Source organism: Choloepus didactylus, chromosome 1 (genome assembly GCF_015220235.1).
Source record: "Choloepus didactylus isolate mChoDid1 chromosome 1, mChoDid1.pri, whole genome shotgun sequence".
NCBI classification, from domain to species: Eukaryota; Metazoa; Chordata; class Mammalia; order Pilosa; family Megalonychidae; genus Choloepus; species Choloepus didactylus.
The window spans coordinates 144,327,149-144,344,916 of record NC_051307.1 but is presented as its reverse complement, the minus strand read 5'-3'; the positions used below and the strand labels follow the sequence as shown (position 1 = coordinate 144,344,916).

General features: G+C 41.6%; 1 protein-coding gene across 1 annotated transcript in view; it reads right to left on the bottom strand.

Annotated features, from left to right (window-relative positions):
• The window catches only part of MINDY4B (MINDY family member 4B), a 35,287-nt gene extending 17,811 nt beyond the window's left edge, over positions 1-17,476 (bottom strand). Inside the window, exons 1-7 of the mRNA XM_037824834.1 lie at positions 17,370-17,476; positions 17,107-17,134; positions 15,311-15,478; positions 6,296-6,415; positions 5,666-5,757; positions 3,285-3,450; positions 2,663-2,728 (exon numbers count right to left, since the gene is read on the bottom strand). Coding sequence (XP_037680762.1) covers positions 2,663-2,728; positions 3,285-3,450; positions 5,666-5,757; positions 6,296-6,415; positions 15,311-15,478; positions 17,107-17,134; positions 17,370-17,476 — 747 coding nt within the window. The remainder of the gene's footprint in view (positions 1-2,662; positions 2,729-3,284; positions 3,451-5,665; positions 5,758-6,295; positions 6,416-15,310; positions 15,479-17,106; positions 17,135-17,369) is intronic.
• Between the last annotated feature and the right edge of the window lie 292 nt (positions 17,477-17,768).

Sequence of the window (17,768 nt, the reverse complement as noted above, 5' to 3'; positions counted from 1 at the left end):
ATCACATCTCTTTCTCTGACTCCCCTGCCACCCTCTTTCTTTATAAGGACTCTAGTGATTACATTGGATATAATGTATATAATGCAGGATAATCTCTCCATCTCAAGATCCTTCATTTAATCACATTTGCAAAGTCTCTTTTATCATGTAAAGTAACAAATTCATGGGTATGGTAGATTGAATGATTACCCCAACAAAGAAATGTTCTTGATCTTAATCTGTGTTCCTGTGGGTGTGAACCCATTGTAAATACGACTTTTTGAAGGCATTATTTTTAAGTGTGGACCTTAATTCATATTACTGGAGTCCTTCATAAACTGAAGAAATTGAAACACAGTCAGAAAGGAGCCAGAAGATGGAAGTCAGAGAAAAACCAGAGAAGCAGACACAAAGAGAGAGAGATCGCCATGTGACAGGAGGCAGGGATGCAGGCTGAGGACCCCAAGGATTGCAGCAATCAGCACCAGAACGCTACAGAATCTGGGGAGAAACCATGGTGTCTTCGTTTCCTGGCTGCAATGACAAGTACTACATGATGGGTTAGCTTAAACAATGGGAATTTATTGGCTCACAGTTTTGAGGCTAGGAGAAGTCCAACATTGAGGAGTCAGCAAGGCAATGCTTTCTCTCTGAAGATTGTGATTGGCTGCTGGTCATCCCTGGGTCCTTGGCTTTTCTGTCACACGGCAATGTATGTGATGATGTAATCTTTTTCTTTGGGGTTTTGTTTACTTCTGACTTTTGCCTTCTCCCTATGGCTTTCTCTTCATAAAGCTTCCATTAATAGGATTAAGACCCAACCTTATTCAGTTGGGCCACACCTTAACTAAAAACAAAATCTTCAAAAGGTCCTATTTATAATGGGTTCACACCTACACAAATGGTTTAGGATTAAGAACATGTGTCCCCCACCCCCCCAAGGGTACATAATTCCATGTATGACACATGGCCTTGGTGATATCTTGATTTTGGACTTCAAGCCTTCAAAACCATGAGCCAATAAATTCCTGATGTTAAACCAACCCATTGTGTGGTATTTGCCATAGCAGCCTGCAAACTAATACAATAGGTTCTGGGGATTAGGGTAGAGACATGTTCGGGAGACATTATTCAGCCTATCAAGACTTGTCCAATGGGGGTAGCTGCCCCTTACATCAGTTAATTGAAGACATGCAAGAATGTAGACCAAGCATGGCCAGATTTTCTGATTCAGGAGTGGAGGGGAAGCCCCAAAACCAGATTTTTATGTGGAATTTCCTGATTATTTTTAATGTTCACTGATTCAAATTTTAAAAATACAACACTGTAGGCTAACACTGTATATCATGCCTGATAGGTCTACTGCCTAAATATAGCCCTTAAACCTCAGCTTGAGACCTCTGCCAAAGGGAATGGGACACAGGACTGATGAATTTTGATGGTGAATGTGGTTTGGTAAAAGTCTAGCTGGGGAACTGATCACGTGGTACAGTCTCAGGAGGGGGGTTATCTTTGAAAGGTATCCTGGAAGGCCTAGAGGAAAATCCATTTCCTTGCCCTTTCCAGCTTCTAGAGGTCCTTCTAGAAATAGTCAAAGTCAACAACAGTGGGTCTCACATCACATCCCTCTGATCTCCTCTTCTGCCTCCCCTTTCCACATTTAAGGACCCTTATGATTATATTAGGCCCACCCAGATAACCCAGGATAATCTCCCTATTTTAAAGACAGTTGATTAGCACCCTTAATTCCATCTGCAATTTTAATTCCTCTTTGCCATATAATGTAACATATTCAAAGGTTCCTGGGATGGGTAGGATGTGAAGAACTTTGGGGGGCCATTCTTCTGCCTCCCACACAGGTTAACAAACAGACCTATGAGATGGTGGGGTAAGTAGGCCTGAGTTAGCTAGTTCAACCAAGATCAATGGCTAGAATGTGACTGAAAACTCATGCCCAAGTTTTCTGCCTCAATAGTGTTTGAAAGGAGTGAAGCAGTGGGTTTAATGGATCACATCCCCCCCGCGTACAAATCCACAATTTTATGGCTTAATAGTTATCTTGCTAATTGTCCTTGGTTTTCACAATATGTAGGGTTCTTATTTTTCAGAAAATCAGCTTGCATTTCTCTCTCTGCAGAGAAATCTTAAAGGAACACCTTCCATTTTGCACCATCAGTATCCACTAGTTTGTCCCCACCCCACCTGGGATCGCTGCAGGGGAGGATACTGTGTGTAAGATGATGATAGAGAGGTGAAACGGGACCACCTTTTGAAGACCAGAAGTCATTTACTTGCCATCAGTGTGGACATGGGCCATTATCTTGGCAGCTAAGACTGGGGCCTTGGCTTTCTATCATTTTTGTTCCTTTGTCCATTAAATGAGGCAAGGGTGCTTTAACATTATCTTTTCCCACAAAAGAAATCCTAATATATACTCTATAAAGTGGGATTTGATTAGCCAAGGAAAAGGCATTTGTGAGGGGCCTTTGTGTGATCTGGGCCTCTTTCTAGGTTGTGGGGAGGAACAGACAGGCTTTTCTTTCTTTGGTTCTTCCTTTTCTTAGCGCTCAAAATGACCTGGTTTTCTTAACAAGCATCATTAGAAATACACTTTATAAAAGAAAGATGATCCCTGTTAGATCAGTTCAATGTAAAAGAATTATCTCAATACTGAAACACTTACATATTGTAAATGATCATAGATGAATTTCTCAGTGGCTTCTTTCTCTAATAATTCAAACAGTTGGAGCTATAAATCAGGAATAGAAGATAAAAATGAAAAAGAAGATGAAAGTTACATCTAAAAGATATCAACTCACTATTACCTTAAAGGAGTTTGTTTCATTGCAAAACCACATTGCTATAAACTGACATATTATCTTGCCCAAGACCATGTAAAACACACATGGTAAAATTGGATTCCTATTGGCTTCAATTTCACATCCTTCATTTTTAAAACAATAAGATATCTTGAGCAGTAAAACCACAAAAGATTTTTTTCTAATAGGTAGAATTTAGCTATTTTTAAGACAGTAGCTAAAGAAATGTAGTTTATGATGATTTGGTTTATGGGCAATGCTTGATCATGGTGGATTCTGGGAGGAGAAATTTGTAGCAGGGCTCTCGGTTCTGGCTGCTTCGATCACTTCCAGCCCTTGGTATTTGCATCTTTGACAGGTGCATTTGCCATGGTCAGGCAGTTTCAGGAACATCAATGGGGCTCAAACTCCATTTCCATTTAGTCTAGAGATATCCTCAGGCCTCACTGACCCTTTATCTGTCAGGACAGGCAGGAGTGTGCTCACCCGCTCAGTGAAATCATCCCCAGAGTAGTCAGCAGTTGAGGCAATGTAAGTATCTTCAGTGACAAGACAGATGGTGGCCTTCTGAGCAGCTCCTGCAGCCCACAGGATGTCAGCTAGCACCACAGCCAGCACTTCCTTCTGTTCCTGTTTGCTTATTTCACATAAACTACAATGCAGGAGGCAGAAGTATGAAAACATTGGAATCAACAGTCACCCACTATGTGCTAAGGCCTCCAGTTAGACGTCCCTCTGAATATAGGGTGGGACTATTTGGATCCTTCATCAGCCTACAATGTGGAAATTTCACTGGAGGTCCTTGTGCTCTCTACTGTCACTGGAACTGGCATCTATATAGCAATATATATATTTTTCCTAGTGATCTCAACAATCCCACTCCATTTGCTACTGGCCCCAGTGAGTTCCAACACTGTCCTCTCTTCTTAACCCCAGCAGTGGTCAATCCAAACTCTTTAACCCAACCACATGGGCCCTTCCCAAGCTCAACCCCAAGCAATCCTTCCAGTTTTATCTCACATATTTCTATTTTGCAAACCCTTTTCCCCAGATTTTGGATCTGTCCCCTGAATGTATTTTCCACATTCCCACTTCCATGACCTTTCTCATGCATTCATCCACCTTTAATGTCTACACCTGTCCTTTCCACCCAATCACATCCTATGAGCCATACAAGCCTTCTTCAGATTGCCCTTACTAATATAAATCTTATACTTACCTGGAACATGTGTCCCAAGTACTGTTCTAATTTCTTTATACATATTATCTCATCTAATCCTGTGAAGTAGATTTATTATTACTCCCATTTTAGAGATGAAGAAAGTAAGATATAGAGAGGTGAAGTAATTTGCCCTGGTCAATGGTAGAGCAGTGATTTGAACTCAGGCAGTCTGGCTCCCCAGTTTCCACTCTTAACCATTATGCCACATTGAGTAATGTCAGAACCTGTCAAAGCTTCCCAGAAAATGGAAACCAATTTGTATGTGCTAGACCTTTTATCTACTCATTTTCTAAGTTCTTAACATTGACAACTATGGTTTTTATAAGGAAATGTGATAGAAGTTCATTAATGCACTCAGTCATGCTTTACATAATCCATCTAGTGCTGTGGCAATACAGAAATGAGTAACAAGGAATGTGATGCTCCAAAACTCTGGTGCAAGGTAGAAAGAAAAAAAGACAAAGTGCTTTGAGAGTTCAGAGGAAGGAGAGAGAGAACTTCTGACTGGAAAGGTTCAGGAAGGCTTCCTGGAGCAAGTCTATAATAGCAATTACTCATTAAGGTTTATTTAATGTTTACCACATGTTAGGTACTGTGCTAAATGCTTTCCATTTGGGTAGCAAACGTTGCCTGTAGTCCATCTAGATTCCCTGGGATCCCTTGTCCTCAGTTCGTGGGCATGCCCCCCAGTTGCTTTGAGTACTGCTGCTAGTGGCTTCCACTTTTCAACATTCTCTGAGGGATTGGAGCTACTTTGCCCAGAAGTGACTCTGAGCCTTCCCCTCACCCCTGCTCCAGGGATGACCAGTGTCCGATTGGGGTGGCTGGTACAAAAGCCTTGTTCTCTTATCTGAAGGTTGGGCAGAATTGCAGTGCAGTTTATGTTCCAGAGCTCCCCGTGGGATCAGGCTGAAGCCAGACATCACTGGAAACCACAATCTTACTTCACTACTTCTCCATCCCTATCTTGTTTCCCTCATTCTCTTATAAGTTCCTCCTGAGGGTACTCCCTTAACAAATCACTTGCATAAAGAATTCCTTTCTCAGGCTTCTAGGGAATCTAGCAATTCATAATCTTAGAATAAGGTCCTATTTGGGGTGATGACTGATTCTGCCTGGAGGTAGATGTATGCCTTTTATTCCTCTATATCTCCTCCGACATTTGGCATTGGGCTTTGTGCATGATAAGGGCTTGATAACTTCTAAGGATAACTGATTTTTTAAATAGGAATTACCAAACACTGTACATTGTCAGCTGTGTTAAGTGGGAAGATTGATCCTTCATTTATCATGTTTTCGATCATCCCTTTTGTTCCTCCCTGGAAGTGTTAGATTAGGGCTCCCCATCAAATATGGACAAGCAACTCCACCTGAGACCTGGTGTTTCTTTTTACCCAACAGAGTGGTCTGCAGTGGAGCATGAAAACTGTCAACATTATTCCTGCAACTGAACATTGAGAGTGACTCTAGGAGAGCCCACCCCAGCCATGAAATCGGGTCTTTCTCTGCTAGAAACAGAGCCATTGTGTCTTAGGAGGCAGGTCCTCTTCCTGAAGCAGCTGAGTTTTCCAGCTGTGACTATTTAGCCTCTAAAGGTTCTAGTGAAATGGGTTACTCTTTCAAGTACTTCTCACAATCCTCTTACCTGTGAACGTTACAGTCTTTCCCCTTCCTTTTGAACAGTAAGTGTTTGATGATGAATGCTTGCACAGCCATCTGAATGGCTCGGACACCTCCCTGAAATGGGAGGAGGACTAGTGAGATGTGTGAACCATGGCAGCAGAAGTTAACAGTCTTGGTGGAACAACTCGGGGCCTGGGGATGTATGTCCTTCTCCACTGTGCCCTTGCTTCATAGCAAACTCTTAGATTTATAGGAGGTAAGGAACTAGTTGGCTAGTCCTTGAAATTTAGGTGACTGGTGTGATTGGTGAGTGATGACATGAGTCATTGTGATTTTCAACAAGCCAGAACCAAGTTCCTAGATCTCCTTCTGCCTTCTAAATCCTCAGGGGTGCTTAAGACTAACAGAGAAGAGGCAGGAAAACTAGAATTTAAAGCCGGGGATAAAAAAGGGAGTTTGAGATGTGTCACAACCCAGACAGTATGTTATAATTTTTAACAGTCTGTTATGCCTTAAGGTTAAATTTTAAATTATAAATGTATTTCTACATATGCTTGTAATGAAAACACATTCGTATGGATGAGGACTGGAAGTAAATATCGATAGAGACCATGTGATTAGAATTTTTTAAAAAATGTCAATTGGCTATTACCTTTCCCACTTCCAAAACAAAAGCCAGGTCAGAAAAAGGTTCATGGAACTTGAAATAGGCCTTTTTCCAATCATAGCTGAAGATATGGACTGTATTTCCAAAGAGGCTCTGCCATAGCTCCTGAAAAGAGGAGAAATAAATGATTCCACAAAAGGCAACTCTTCCTAGACATATTCCTCATCAGACCAGCCTTAAGTAAATGGTAAAATCATGAAGGTGGGTCTTTACCCCTTCATACATTCACCTTTACTCTATCTTTACTCTATCTTTTATTTTAATTTAAAAAGTCCTGTCAAAAGATTCACATCAGACTCATTGATGATATTTTATTCTGAAGGCTCAGTGTGTTGGCCCCACACTTTGTGGGCCCATCCTTGTTTTGTCCCTTGTGTCTTGTCTTGCATTGCCAGCCATCTTCCCTCTTCCTTCTTAGGGTCCACTGTGGGCTGTTGCTCTGTCTCTTTGCCTCTCATCCTTAACTTCTTGACTCTGGAATCTCCACCTCTTCCAGCTGTGGGTCTTTCTCTCTCTCTCTCTCCAGAAAAGAGGAACAGATGGGACCCTGTGTTTCTAGCCTGTATATAGTTAAGATTTAAATAGCATTAAACAAGCATTCTCTGTTTTCTTATCCTAGGATCTTTGAGGTTTTACTGTTACTCTACAGAACATAGCAATTGGAGGAGATCATTTAGCTTCCTAGAAAAAAATCTTTTTTGTCTCTATAAACCAAACACATAAAAAAAGTGAATCTATTCATAATCAAAGACTTATTAATCATCTAGCATGTGTTGGGCCCTGTATGGGATATTGTTCTAGTTTGCTAATGCTGCCAGAAAGCAAAACACCAGAAATGGATTGGCTTTTATAAAAGGGGGTTTATTTGGTTACAAAGTTACAGTCTGAAGGCCATAAAGTGTCCAAGGTAACGCATCAGCAATCGGGTACCTTCACTGGAGGATGACCAATGGTGTCCGGAAAACCTCTGTTAGCTGGGAAAGCACGTGGCTGTCGTCTGCTCTGAAGTTCTGGTTTCAAAATGGCTTTCTCCTAGGACATTCCTTTCTAGGCTGCAGTTCTTCAAAAATGTCACTCTTAGTTGCACTTGGGGTATTTGTCCTCTCTTATCTTCTCTGGAGCAAGAGTCTGCTTTCAACGGCTGCCTTCAAACTGTCTCTCATCTGCAGCTCCTGTGCTTTCTTCAAAGTGTCCCTCTTGGCTGTAGCTCCTCTTCAAAATGTCACTCACAGCTGCACTGAGTTCCCTCTGCCCCTCAACTTGTTTATATGGCTCCACTGATCAAGGCCCACCCTGAATGGGTGGGGCCATGCCTCCATGGAAATATCTTATCAGAGTTATCATGTACAGTTGGGTGGGGCGCATTTCTGTGCAAATCTAATCAGCACCAAAATGTCTGCCCCACAAGACTGCATCAAAGAATATGGCTTTTTCTGGAGGACATAATACATTCAAACTGGCACAGATATAGATACATAAAAAGTCTAATATCTCACAAATATGGGCAAGATAGTAGGTGGGACGTTCCATAAGACAAGTGCAAAGTACCATGAGAGAACAGAGGCAGCAGAGAGAGCTTCTGATTAAAACACCCAGGCAGCTTCATTGAAAGGGTGGCATTTGAACTAGGCCAGTAAATGACATCTAACAATGATGGAGCATTTTCTATGTGCCAGGCACTAGGCTCAATGCTTTTCATTCATTATGTTAATTTAATTCTATGAGTTAGGCGCTGTCATTATCCTCCTTTCTTCAGAGAAGGGAGCTGAAGCTCAGAGAGGTTAAGATATTTGCCTTAGGTCACCCAGCTAGCTGGGATTTGCTCGTATTATCCTGAACACTACTGCATTACACGCCCCCCCCGCCAACTTTAATCCTGCATATCCTATCCTTATGATTTCTGTCATATTTGTGTAACAGTCAATGTTTAATTAATATTTTTCATTAGTTGGGGCCACTATTTTTTTCATAACTTAGAAAATATTTATTTTAAAAGGATATTTTATATCACTTCCTTTAATTGGAATGAAAATCAATTGCTGTAGTTATAAAAAATTATAATGAAAAAACAATGTCATTGAGTTACAGTTAGAAACTGTTGCCTGTAAAGCTCTGACTGAGCCCTGTACTCTTTTTTTAAAATAATTTTTTTTATTAGAGAAATAGTAGGTTTATAAAACCATGCAGATAGTACAGAGTCCCTATATTATTGCCCCCCCCACCCTGTCCCCCTGTTAACACCTTGCATTAGTGTGGTATCTTTGTTATAACCAATGAAAGAATATTATTATAATTATACTATTAATGACTGTCAATAGTTTACATTAAGGTTCACTGTTTGTGTTGTATAGTCCTATGGCTTTCTTAAAAAGTTTTATTCTGGTAACATCTATACAACTGAAATATCCCCTTCCAACCGCATTCAAATACATAATTCAGTGTTGTCAATTACATTCACCATGTTGTGCTACTATCACCACCATCCATTACCAAAACTTTTCTATCACCCCAAATAGAAATTCTGTATTAAGTCCCCATTCTCTGCCCCTACCCCAGCCCCTGGTAACCTGTATTCTAGTTTCTGACTCTATGAATTTGCTTATTCTAATTATTTAATATCAGTGAGATCATCAGTATTTTCCTTTTGTGTCTGACTTATTTCACTCAACATGATGTCTTCAAGGTTAATCTATGTTGTTTCATGAATCAGAACTTCACTACTTTTCATAGCTGAATAATATTCCATTGTCTATATACCATATTGTTTATTCATTCATCTGTTGATGAACACTTGGGTTGCTTCCACCTCTTGGCAATTGTAAATAATGCCGTTATGAAGATCAGTGTACAGATATCTGTTCGAGTCCCCGCTTTCAATTCTTTGGGGGTATATACCTAGAAGCCTGCACTCTATTTGATTAAGAATGGAAATACGGAGTTTTAAAGAAGTGTGAAGGCATAATGCCCTTACCAAGGCTTTCTCTCCCTGCTTTATTTGGGGGATTATGTGCCAGACTGGAGAAGGGGATAACTTTCTCACCAGGAAACTCAGTTATTTAATTTGTTACATTATGCACCCTAAAAGCACCCCTTGTTCCAGCAGAGGCACCGATTTCACACTCTGGGATATACCACACAATGGTCTCTTGCCTGACAGAGGAAAGATCTGCTACCACACACACAGCAGATCTCAGGGCATCTGGGGACGGGGGATAAATCCAGTGTGATGGGGCATTGCGTGTGTGCCTGTGTGTTTGAGGGTCCCAGGGCAGGCAGGAGAGTGTACGCTGAGGCTGGAGAGCAGCTTGGGCCTAATCTTGGAGGGTGATGGATATTATATTCAGACGCTTCAAGCCAGTTCGAGAATGAACAAACAGAGCATGGAGCCTAGTTGGAAGCATGGAGCCACAGTACCTCTTCCCAGCTGTGCACCCAGTGACAAGAAGACACAGCAAGCCCCTAATGGTTTCTAAAAAGGAAGATACAGGAGAATGTGCATCTGGAATGCTCTTCCCCAAAGCATGTCAGCCCAGGGTCTGGTTCCTTGGCTGAAGTTTATTCACTGGCCTTCTCTGCTTCCACTCTTGAAAGAATAGTCTGTCTTTGCAGAGAAATAAGTGCAGGTGTATTTGAGTATGAGCAAGGGCCCAGTAATGCACTCAGAGAAAAATGATCCGTACAATCAGTGAGCTTTCCTGGTACAGACAAGGAGAAGGAGTGGTGTCCTGGAAAACATAGGCTTGGGGTATGCTATGGCCAAAAAGGGCCACCAACCCAGGATATCCCCAGAAGAGGCACTAAAAACGAACAGAAAATATTTCCCTGACACCAGGGCTGCAGAGCCCAGACGAAAGAAGGACACTTCAATCAAGGGATTCGGGGGCCCAGTTTGGCTTCTTACTGACCACCAGACCTTGGACAAATTGCCTAAACTCTCAAAGACATTGTTTGCTTATCCAGAAATGGGATAAGCCCTGCTCAGTCCACATCCTGGCTATTATTGAAAGAGACAAAGTACGGAAAAGAGATTTGGGAACCATAAGTGCTGAGCAAATGTAGGGTTATAGACCGCTGTGAAAACACAGCCTGCCTACAGGGGCACATCTTGTGCTGTGTGGAAGAAAGTCCTGCCATGGCTGGGAAAGTACAGGAGACTGGCAGGGCTGAGGGAGGAGAAGCCCTTGTGCAAATATGAAAGATTAACACTGCGGAGACTAAGATAGCTTAAAATTTGAATTCAATTGAGATAAATTCTGCAAGCCAAACTGAACTCCTGTCTGTGCTGCTTGTTGCCTCCTCTGACTCAGACAGCTTCAGCAACCTCCAGATGAGCCCCCCGGGGAGGCCTGGGAAGAGAGGGGTAACAGACCTGTCAGCCAGGCCCCATTGGCCAATGTGAAAAGATGACTCTGTTTACCTACATAACATTCACTTTTATACCAGATATAATTTATAATGAGATTAACCTGACACATATTTAGTGATATGCATGTTTTATTGTGCTGCATAACTGGACACAAAATGGTAATGTTTCTAAAAATAAATGTGGCTGCAGTGACTATTATTATTTAACACAGCCAAGCACAGTTGATAGTTTTCTCTTTTCACATTGTTAGTTTTCCAAGATTTATAATGAATCTCTCTCTTTCCTGGCGCTAAGTTCCATTTAATTGTTATGATAATGGTAATGAAGATGATGATCACATACACACACACATACACACACACACTCACACATTTCACAAACACATTGAAAAACAGAGGCCCCAGATCATTCTTCCCAACAGGTTTAATTTCTTACTGTGACTCCCTTGTCCCTTGTCCCTGGGCTCAGAGTTTCACTGTAACCACCTGCCTCAGTCTAGTTATCTCCAATCCTTCCCCAACCCCATCACAAATTGGGAGAGAATAATCCTCTTTGAAGCTCCTTTCCCTAAATCTTTCCCTGTTTTATAAGTTACTGGATTGTTATGGAATAAAAGATTTTGGAATTAATGAGCCCTAAGGAGACGTTTATTTCCTAGTCTTTCTAATGGATTTGTAGACCCTTGGCTCTGTCATGTTCACCATTGATTTCTCCACATGTGGTGCAGTGCGTGGTACGTAGTAGGCTTGCTGTAAGTATTTGTTGAATCAAGAATCAAATTCAACCCTTTCATTTTATAGTTACAGGACCTGAGGCCCAGAGCATTAAGTGGCACGCTCAGGGTGACATGTCTCGTAAGTGGTAGTGTCAGGACTCAAATACAAGCCTTTCAACTGGTACCAGCCAGGGTCCCAACAGGAAATGGATGGCAGTCTCCAGTCAGGATAATTAACGTGAGGAAAGTTTCACAGAGGGACTATTTAAAAAGATGTAGGCTGGGTACAGAGAAACCACAATGGCTAGTGCAGTGTCCCAGGCTGGTAACCGTGAGGAGTCACTATGACCTCTAGACCTGAAGGGCAAGGGGACGAAGTGGCTACCAGAACCAGGAAGGAGATAGTCCTGGGGAGAGGAGCTGTACCTTCTTGGGGAGGGATGCATCAGCCAAAAGCAACCCCAACTTCATTCCCTTCTACGTCAGTCTCCTTCCAGGGCTCCCATTGATCAAACTCAAGAGGAAGCCCTATTGATGCAGCCCCTACAGGTCAGCCTCTTGGCCAGACAGCAGGACAGAGAGGGGTGGGGAGTGACTCTGGAGGTGCACACAGAAGATATCCACTACCCCATACTGAGATGCCCCTCTAGGGGATTGATAAATTGATTAAGTAAACATCTCTTGAGGCCCAGCCCATGAGCCAGATGTTATGCAGTGGGCACCAGCATGTGCCTCCTGCTCCCAAAAAGCTACCCACTGTCTGCTATTAGAGCTTCATTTGTTTGAGTCTCAAAATATTTTGTTCTTCCAGTACTACATTTAAAATATGGGATGACTGGGTGGTATTGCAAATAAACCAGGGTTCTGTTTATTGGCTGCTGAAAAAAGAGGCTCCAGGGATGCATCCCAGGCTGGGACATGGAGAAGGGCCTGGGAGTGGAGGATGGGGAACTGCCACCAGAGGGAAAGAGGGGTCCTGGGTGCGGCTGGTGGAAGAGCCCAGAAGAGGACACTCAGCTTCTCCACAATCTCACCGAGAACCGGCAGCCATGGCCAGAGTTCGTGATACTATACACACTACAAAATGTCAGGCTAGGGCAAAGGAGGAGGCTGCGGTGTTGGGAATGGGGCAACAAAAGGTAAGAAACAGGAGAAGTGGAGAAAGGGAGGGTGCATAGGGTACTTTACCTCTCCATCCTCCCCACCCCCTTCTCAACAGATTCCTAGCAAGGGACAGTATGTGCCGATGTCAGGATATACCATGTGTTCCTACTCCAAACAGAGAAGGGAACAGAGAACAGTAGCAGAATGACAACAAAAGGCTTTCTCAAGTGAGTGTTAGTATTCAATAGCCCTGATAATTTGCCAGGCTGCTGTACTGCTGAAATGATTAGAATTGGTCAAGCTTCCAAACCACCTCCCTGGAACAGACATTCAGAATCCCCAAGGCTCATAAGCTTGAAATCCAAGGGTGTGTTTAATTAATGCTATTGCTATTTTAAAGATCTCACTATCATCTGGCTCACATAATGGGAATAAATCCAAATTCATTTTTAAAAAAAATCAATTACCTCTACTTCTGGGACTTCCTTAACACTCCATCAACTCTGTTTCAGGCTACAGTGGTCTGATTCTTTTTGCCTCCCAGACTTTTCCAAAGGGAGAGAATTACCTTGGACAAGTCACTGGGGAGGTTTCCCATTGCATAACATTGGTGTTTGTAAATAAGTGGGAGAAGTCAGATGTTCTTGCTCCCACTATCTAGAGAGACACTAGAAGACTTTGGAAACATCTCTGAATGCCTTTTCTATTTGTGCTTTTTTAAAAATAGATAATGCATTCACAGGATTCAAAATCCAGAGAGCACAAAAGAGTATGCTGTGAGAAGACTCCATCCCATCTCTCTTGTCCCTCCCTCTGCACATAGCCATTGTTATGTCTTATGAAAACTTCTGGAATTTCTTTATGCATATACAGGCAAATGCCAACCTAGAATCATAATTTTCACCCCTTTTCACACCAAAATTCAGATATTCAGATATTATTTAGATATGTATAAAATTTAAAATGACATTCTCCATAGCAATTCATTGCAGAGGCCAATTCTTCTTTTTTATTAGATTGTTCATTAAAAATAGTATATTGTTAAGTAAAATACAGATGGTTGCTCTAACTTCCTCTGGTTCTATACCAGAGTGTGATCTAGCAGCCCAGCCTCCAGGGCTGGAGACTCCAGGAGGATTGTGCATTATATGTCTGTATTGCAGAAGGATGGAGTGTATCCTTCCCACAAATATCCCATGCTTAATAGCAAGGCGATTAACTAGGTATATCAGATGCAAGTTAAGGCACTAGGGGCTGCACAGCCAGGGAGCAACGTGCAGGGTCTTATGAGACCACCTGCTTGTCTTCCTGTGACATCTGGAATTTGAACAAAAGAAGGAAGGTGGATTGAGGCTGACAGATTTTGACAATGAGAAAGAGCAAATGAGGCTTCCCAGCACATTTGTACCACAAATGTAATAGGGGAGAAAAATCACTCTGTGAGTCCTGGGATGTGTGATAAAAAGGAATCGGGAGTGCAGGGTGGCTTGTAGTGTCTAGGAAATCTTAAGGAAAGGTTACTTTGTCCTGCCTGGGGATCTTTAGGAAAGGTTGCATTAAGGGTTGGAAATACTGCAGCCGCTGTGCTGGAAAAGCAGATGGAGACTTCATGTGGAGACTTCATGTGGTTTCCCCAGAAGGAGTTTTCATCCTCATGCCTTCCTCTAGCAGGAACCTTGTGTGCTGTGCCCAAATTGCCCAAGTTTATGCACACGGCAATGCTGACTGTGGGCCAAATGTTGCTGGTCTTTGCCCAGGTGTCTAGGGTGGCTCTGGATTGTTTCTGCAAACATACCCAGGTATAAGGCAGCGTGTCATCAGGAAGGAAGTGGCCTCTTCCAGCTCTTGTTCTCAGGACCCCAAGGACAGGTCTCTGCCTGAAGTTCTAGAATATGTAGGGATTAGGGGGATGGGGTAGATGTGGGGAAATGGTCTGGAGATGCCCTGAGTCTCATCATGATTTAATGGATCATATCGGAGGGTAATCTAACTGGAAGGATATCCCACCCTAGCTGTTACTTTTGCTGTGGCTTGATCTCTACCTCAGCTTCCTCACTTCCCAATCATGTCTTTTTGACCATGGCAGCTGGTCATTGGGGCATTTACCCAGGCATCTGCCTTTGACCTTGGCCTGCTGGATCCAGTGAGGAGCCCCTAGTTTTGCCTCCTGGCTGGGTGTCTGTCTCAGCCCTGCTCCCTAACCTTGGTGGAGTCTAGAACTGAGCAAATGGTCCTCGGGACCGACAGCTTCCAGGTCTATTTGGATCTTCAAATGTTGAGATTTTTTTCTGAGCTACATATTAGTTGACAGGCACAGAAAACATTTCCTCCCTGAGGTCAACCCCTCACCCCAGGACTGGGTCTGGCACGGGTCGCCCCCACTCCTCCTCTACCATGGATGTCTGAGCATTTGCTCTCTCCCCACTGCTCACACACATGCTCAGCCCTTCCTTACACATCTACATTGTTTTATGCATTTACAACACTCTGCAATCTGCCACCCAGAGGGTCTGTCACTTGCGTAGTGAATTATTTGAATTTTCTTCACTCACCCTCTCAATTTTAACTGCCCAACTGAGGAAGTGAGTAAAGAAAGACTGTCCAAGTTTGGGAGGGAAAAAGTGTAACATCACCAGTGTCCTTGAAAAATACCATAAATAAGTCATTTTAATTATAGTCTCCTTTTTCCAGTAACAACCATCTGTAGTCTTATCTTCAATAATACTCTCACATGACTGCAGATAAAATTCCCCCGCCTTGTTGTTTGGGGGGAGATTATGTTTCATTTCATGTTTAATTGACAAGCTATACTTACCGTGGCCATTGCTAAGGAGATAGGAAAGCCGCCCAATTTTGGAGAGATGATAGAGGGCTTGGAAATAGAACAAAGGCTATTTGATGGCAAACATCCTTGTCCTTTGGGCTGAGATATTCCTGTTGCATCTTCAGTTTCATCAGCAGATATATGTTTGCCTTCATGACCCTGCGTAAAATGCCACCCCCAAAAAAACAAAGCAAACAGAGCTGAAGTTGACCTTTTTTCCCTCCCTTTCTCTCTCAGAAACATCAGCTTTCAGAAAATGTTGTCTCACTTTTAAAGATGTCTGAAAATTGTGATAAATAGGAATAAAGCAGGGGGGAGAGGGACCTTACTGATGTCTGTGTTAAAGGGGCTTCTCGTAAGTTTTATGTGACTTGGAGAGGTTAAATGTAACTATGGCAACATAATTAATGCTATCAAGACCTTGACTTGAAATTGTGTTTAGAGAAGCATGTAAATGTCACTGTCTCTTGTTTTTGAGAGGACAACATTTTATAAACAATGAATGAAACTTTCTAGTCTTTATGTTAACTGGCCAATAAGCCATCAGGTTACCTCTTTTTAATTCTTTCAGATTCCTGTTCCTCAACAAGTGAGTATAATAACTTTCTTCCTAAAAATAATCCACCCCTTCTTTTAAAAATTCTATTTTTACTTTTCTTGATTGATTCTTATAGCATTTTAATATAATTTATCAACTCTTCTTCCAATTTACTTAACTTCTATACGAATGTCATGAAACAAATCTTCCCTGTTGGTAGCTGAAACATGAAGGAACCTGCCTTCTTAGTTTTTCTGGATTTCTGGAGGTGAAGATGCTCTCTTATCTCTGAAATGCAGCATCCAAGTCACAGACTACTAATGAGATACATTTTGTAAATCAAATGGAGCATTTTTACATTTGTGGCAAAGGGTTACCCACCTTGTGTAAAGTATAACTTGACAATTATTTACTTTTTTCCCTGTCAAAGATAGATTTATCTTTTGAATGTTCTATCTCCCCAAATGGTAGCTATTGCCTTTCAATACTCCCAGGAGTATTGGAGTAAAATAGAAGCATTATCTCCCTAGCTCTAACTTAGGCTATGGTTAAGAGAGTCTAGGCACAAATAACGCTTTTGATCATAATTTACTTGAAGATGCTTTAGTGTTATAATATTAATAATTCAATTAATAATTCAATTGTTTGATCACATCATATGCTTGTGCCAGAAAAATCACTCTTAATATTTTGTGCAGTGTTTGTTCAGTGATTGAATTAACAACTGAAATACAAAGTCCATTACCTTCTAACCTTTTCAGGAATCAAACATCTTTTGTCTTATATTGTACAACAGATTTTAATATGTCTTTTTAAAATCTGAATACCGTCATCTTTCCCTTATACTTTGGAAATGGCAGAGAAAAACATTTTTTCAGAAGCTAAATAAGGATAAGAACTATTTTCAAAACTATCTTTCATCAGGGACACTGAAACAGTTTTCAGAATCATGTGTTATTTCACAAGTGTAGGAACCCTAGACCCTAATATTACTTTTTTTTCTAAAATAATAACCATATGGTGCTCTTAATGATGAAAAGTAGTTCTTAAAAGAAGGAAAAGGATTTTATAAAAAAAGAAAGTACAAGAAAAGATCTTCAACAGGCTTTCTAGTTTCTTGTTTTCACACATTAAATGCCTCTGTCTGAGTGACATTATGTGCATAGAGTAAATGCAGATTATGCCATTAATGTGATTGTTTGAAGAAGCAACTAGAGGAAAACACATTGGGTTTAAGAATGGTAATTACCTGAAGAGTTGTATTATTGGTTCCCAACCTATAAATGAAAGAGAATACATCAAGTAAATTATGCTATTCAAACTTTACAACCCCCAAACCCCACAAACTGCACCCTGTCTATGGAACCTCTTTCCACAAAGTAGTTATACCTTGAATCTTTTAAAATGCAAATCTAAAATGGAGACATCTCACGTAGCGAGCATAAAAGTTACTTACTTAATCACCAAAAATCCCTCTGGTTCTAGAGAAACGCGAGAATGAGAACTTCTTACCGATGAAAACTAAAGATTTCCCTCCATTTCTCAAGAACTGAAATTTTCCTGGTTATGTCCTCTAAATCCAGCTCTTGGGAACTTTGTTCCTTGTCAGAGAACTCCATATCCGTTTGGGTAACGTGAAGAATTGAAAGCAGGAAGTTATTAAGATGGGAGAGAAAGTTCTGACTGTGGAGACGTGAGATGGCTGGCACAGTTGGCCAGATAAAGCGTACTTCCCTACTGCTGACCAGCTAGATCGCGCCACACAATCGCTGCTCTGAACTCGCTGTAAGCCCCTGCTGTCAGATCATGATTAAACTTTCATTAGAGGTGGAGTACTTTGTGTATTTCATTGTACAGACACCATGAATGTTTAATCCAAGGCACAGATTTACAAACAAAGGGATTGCAATT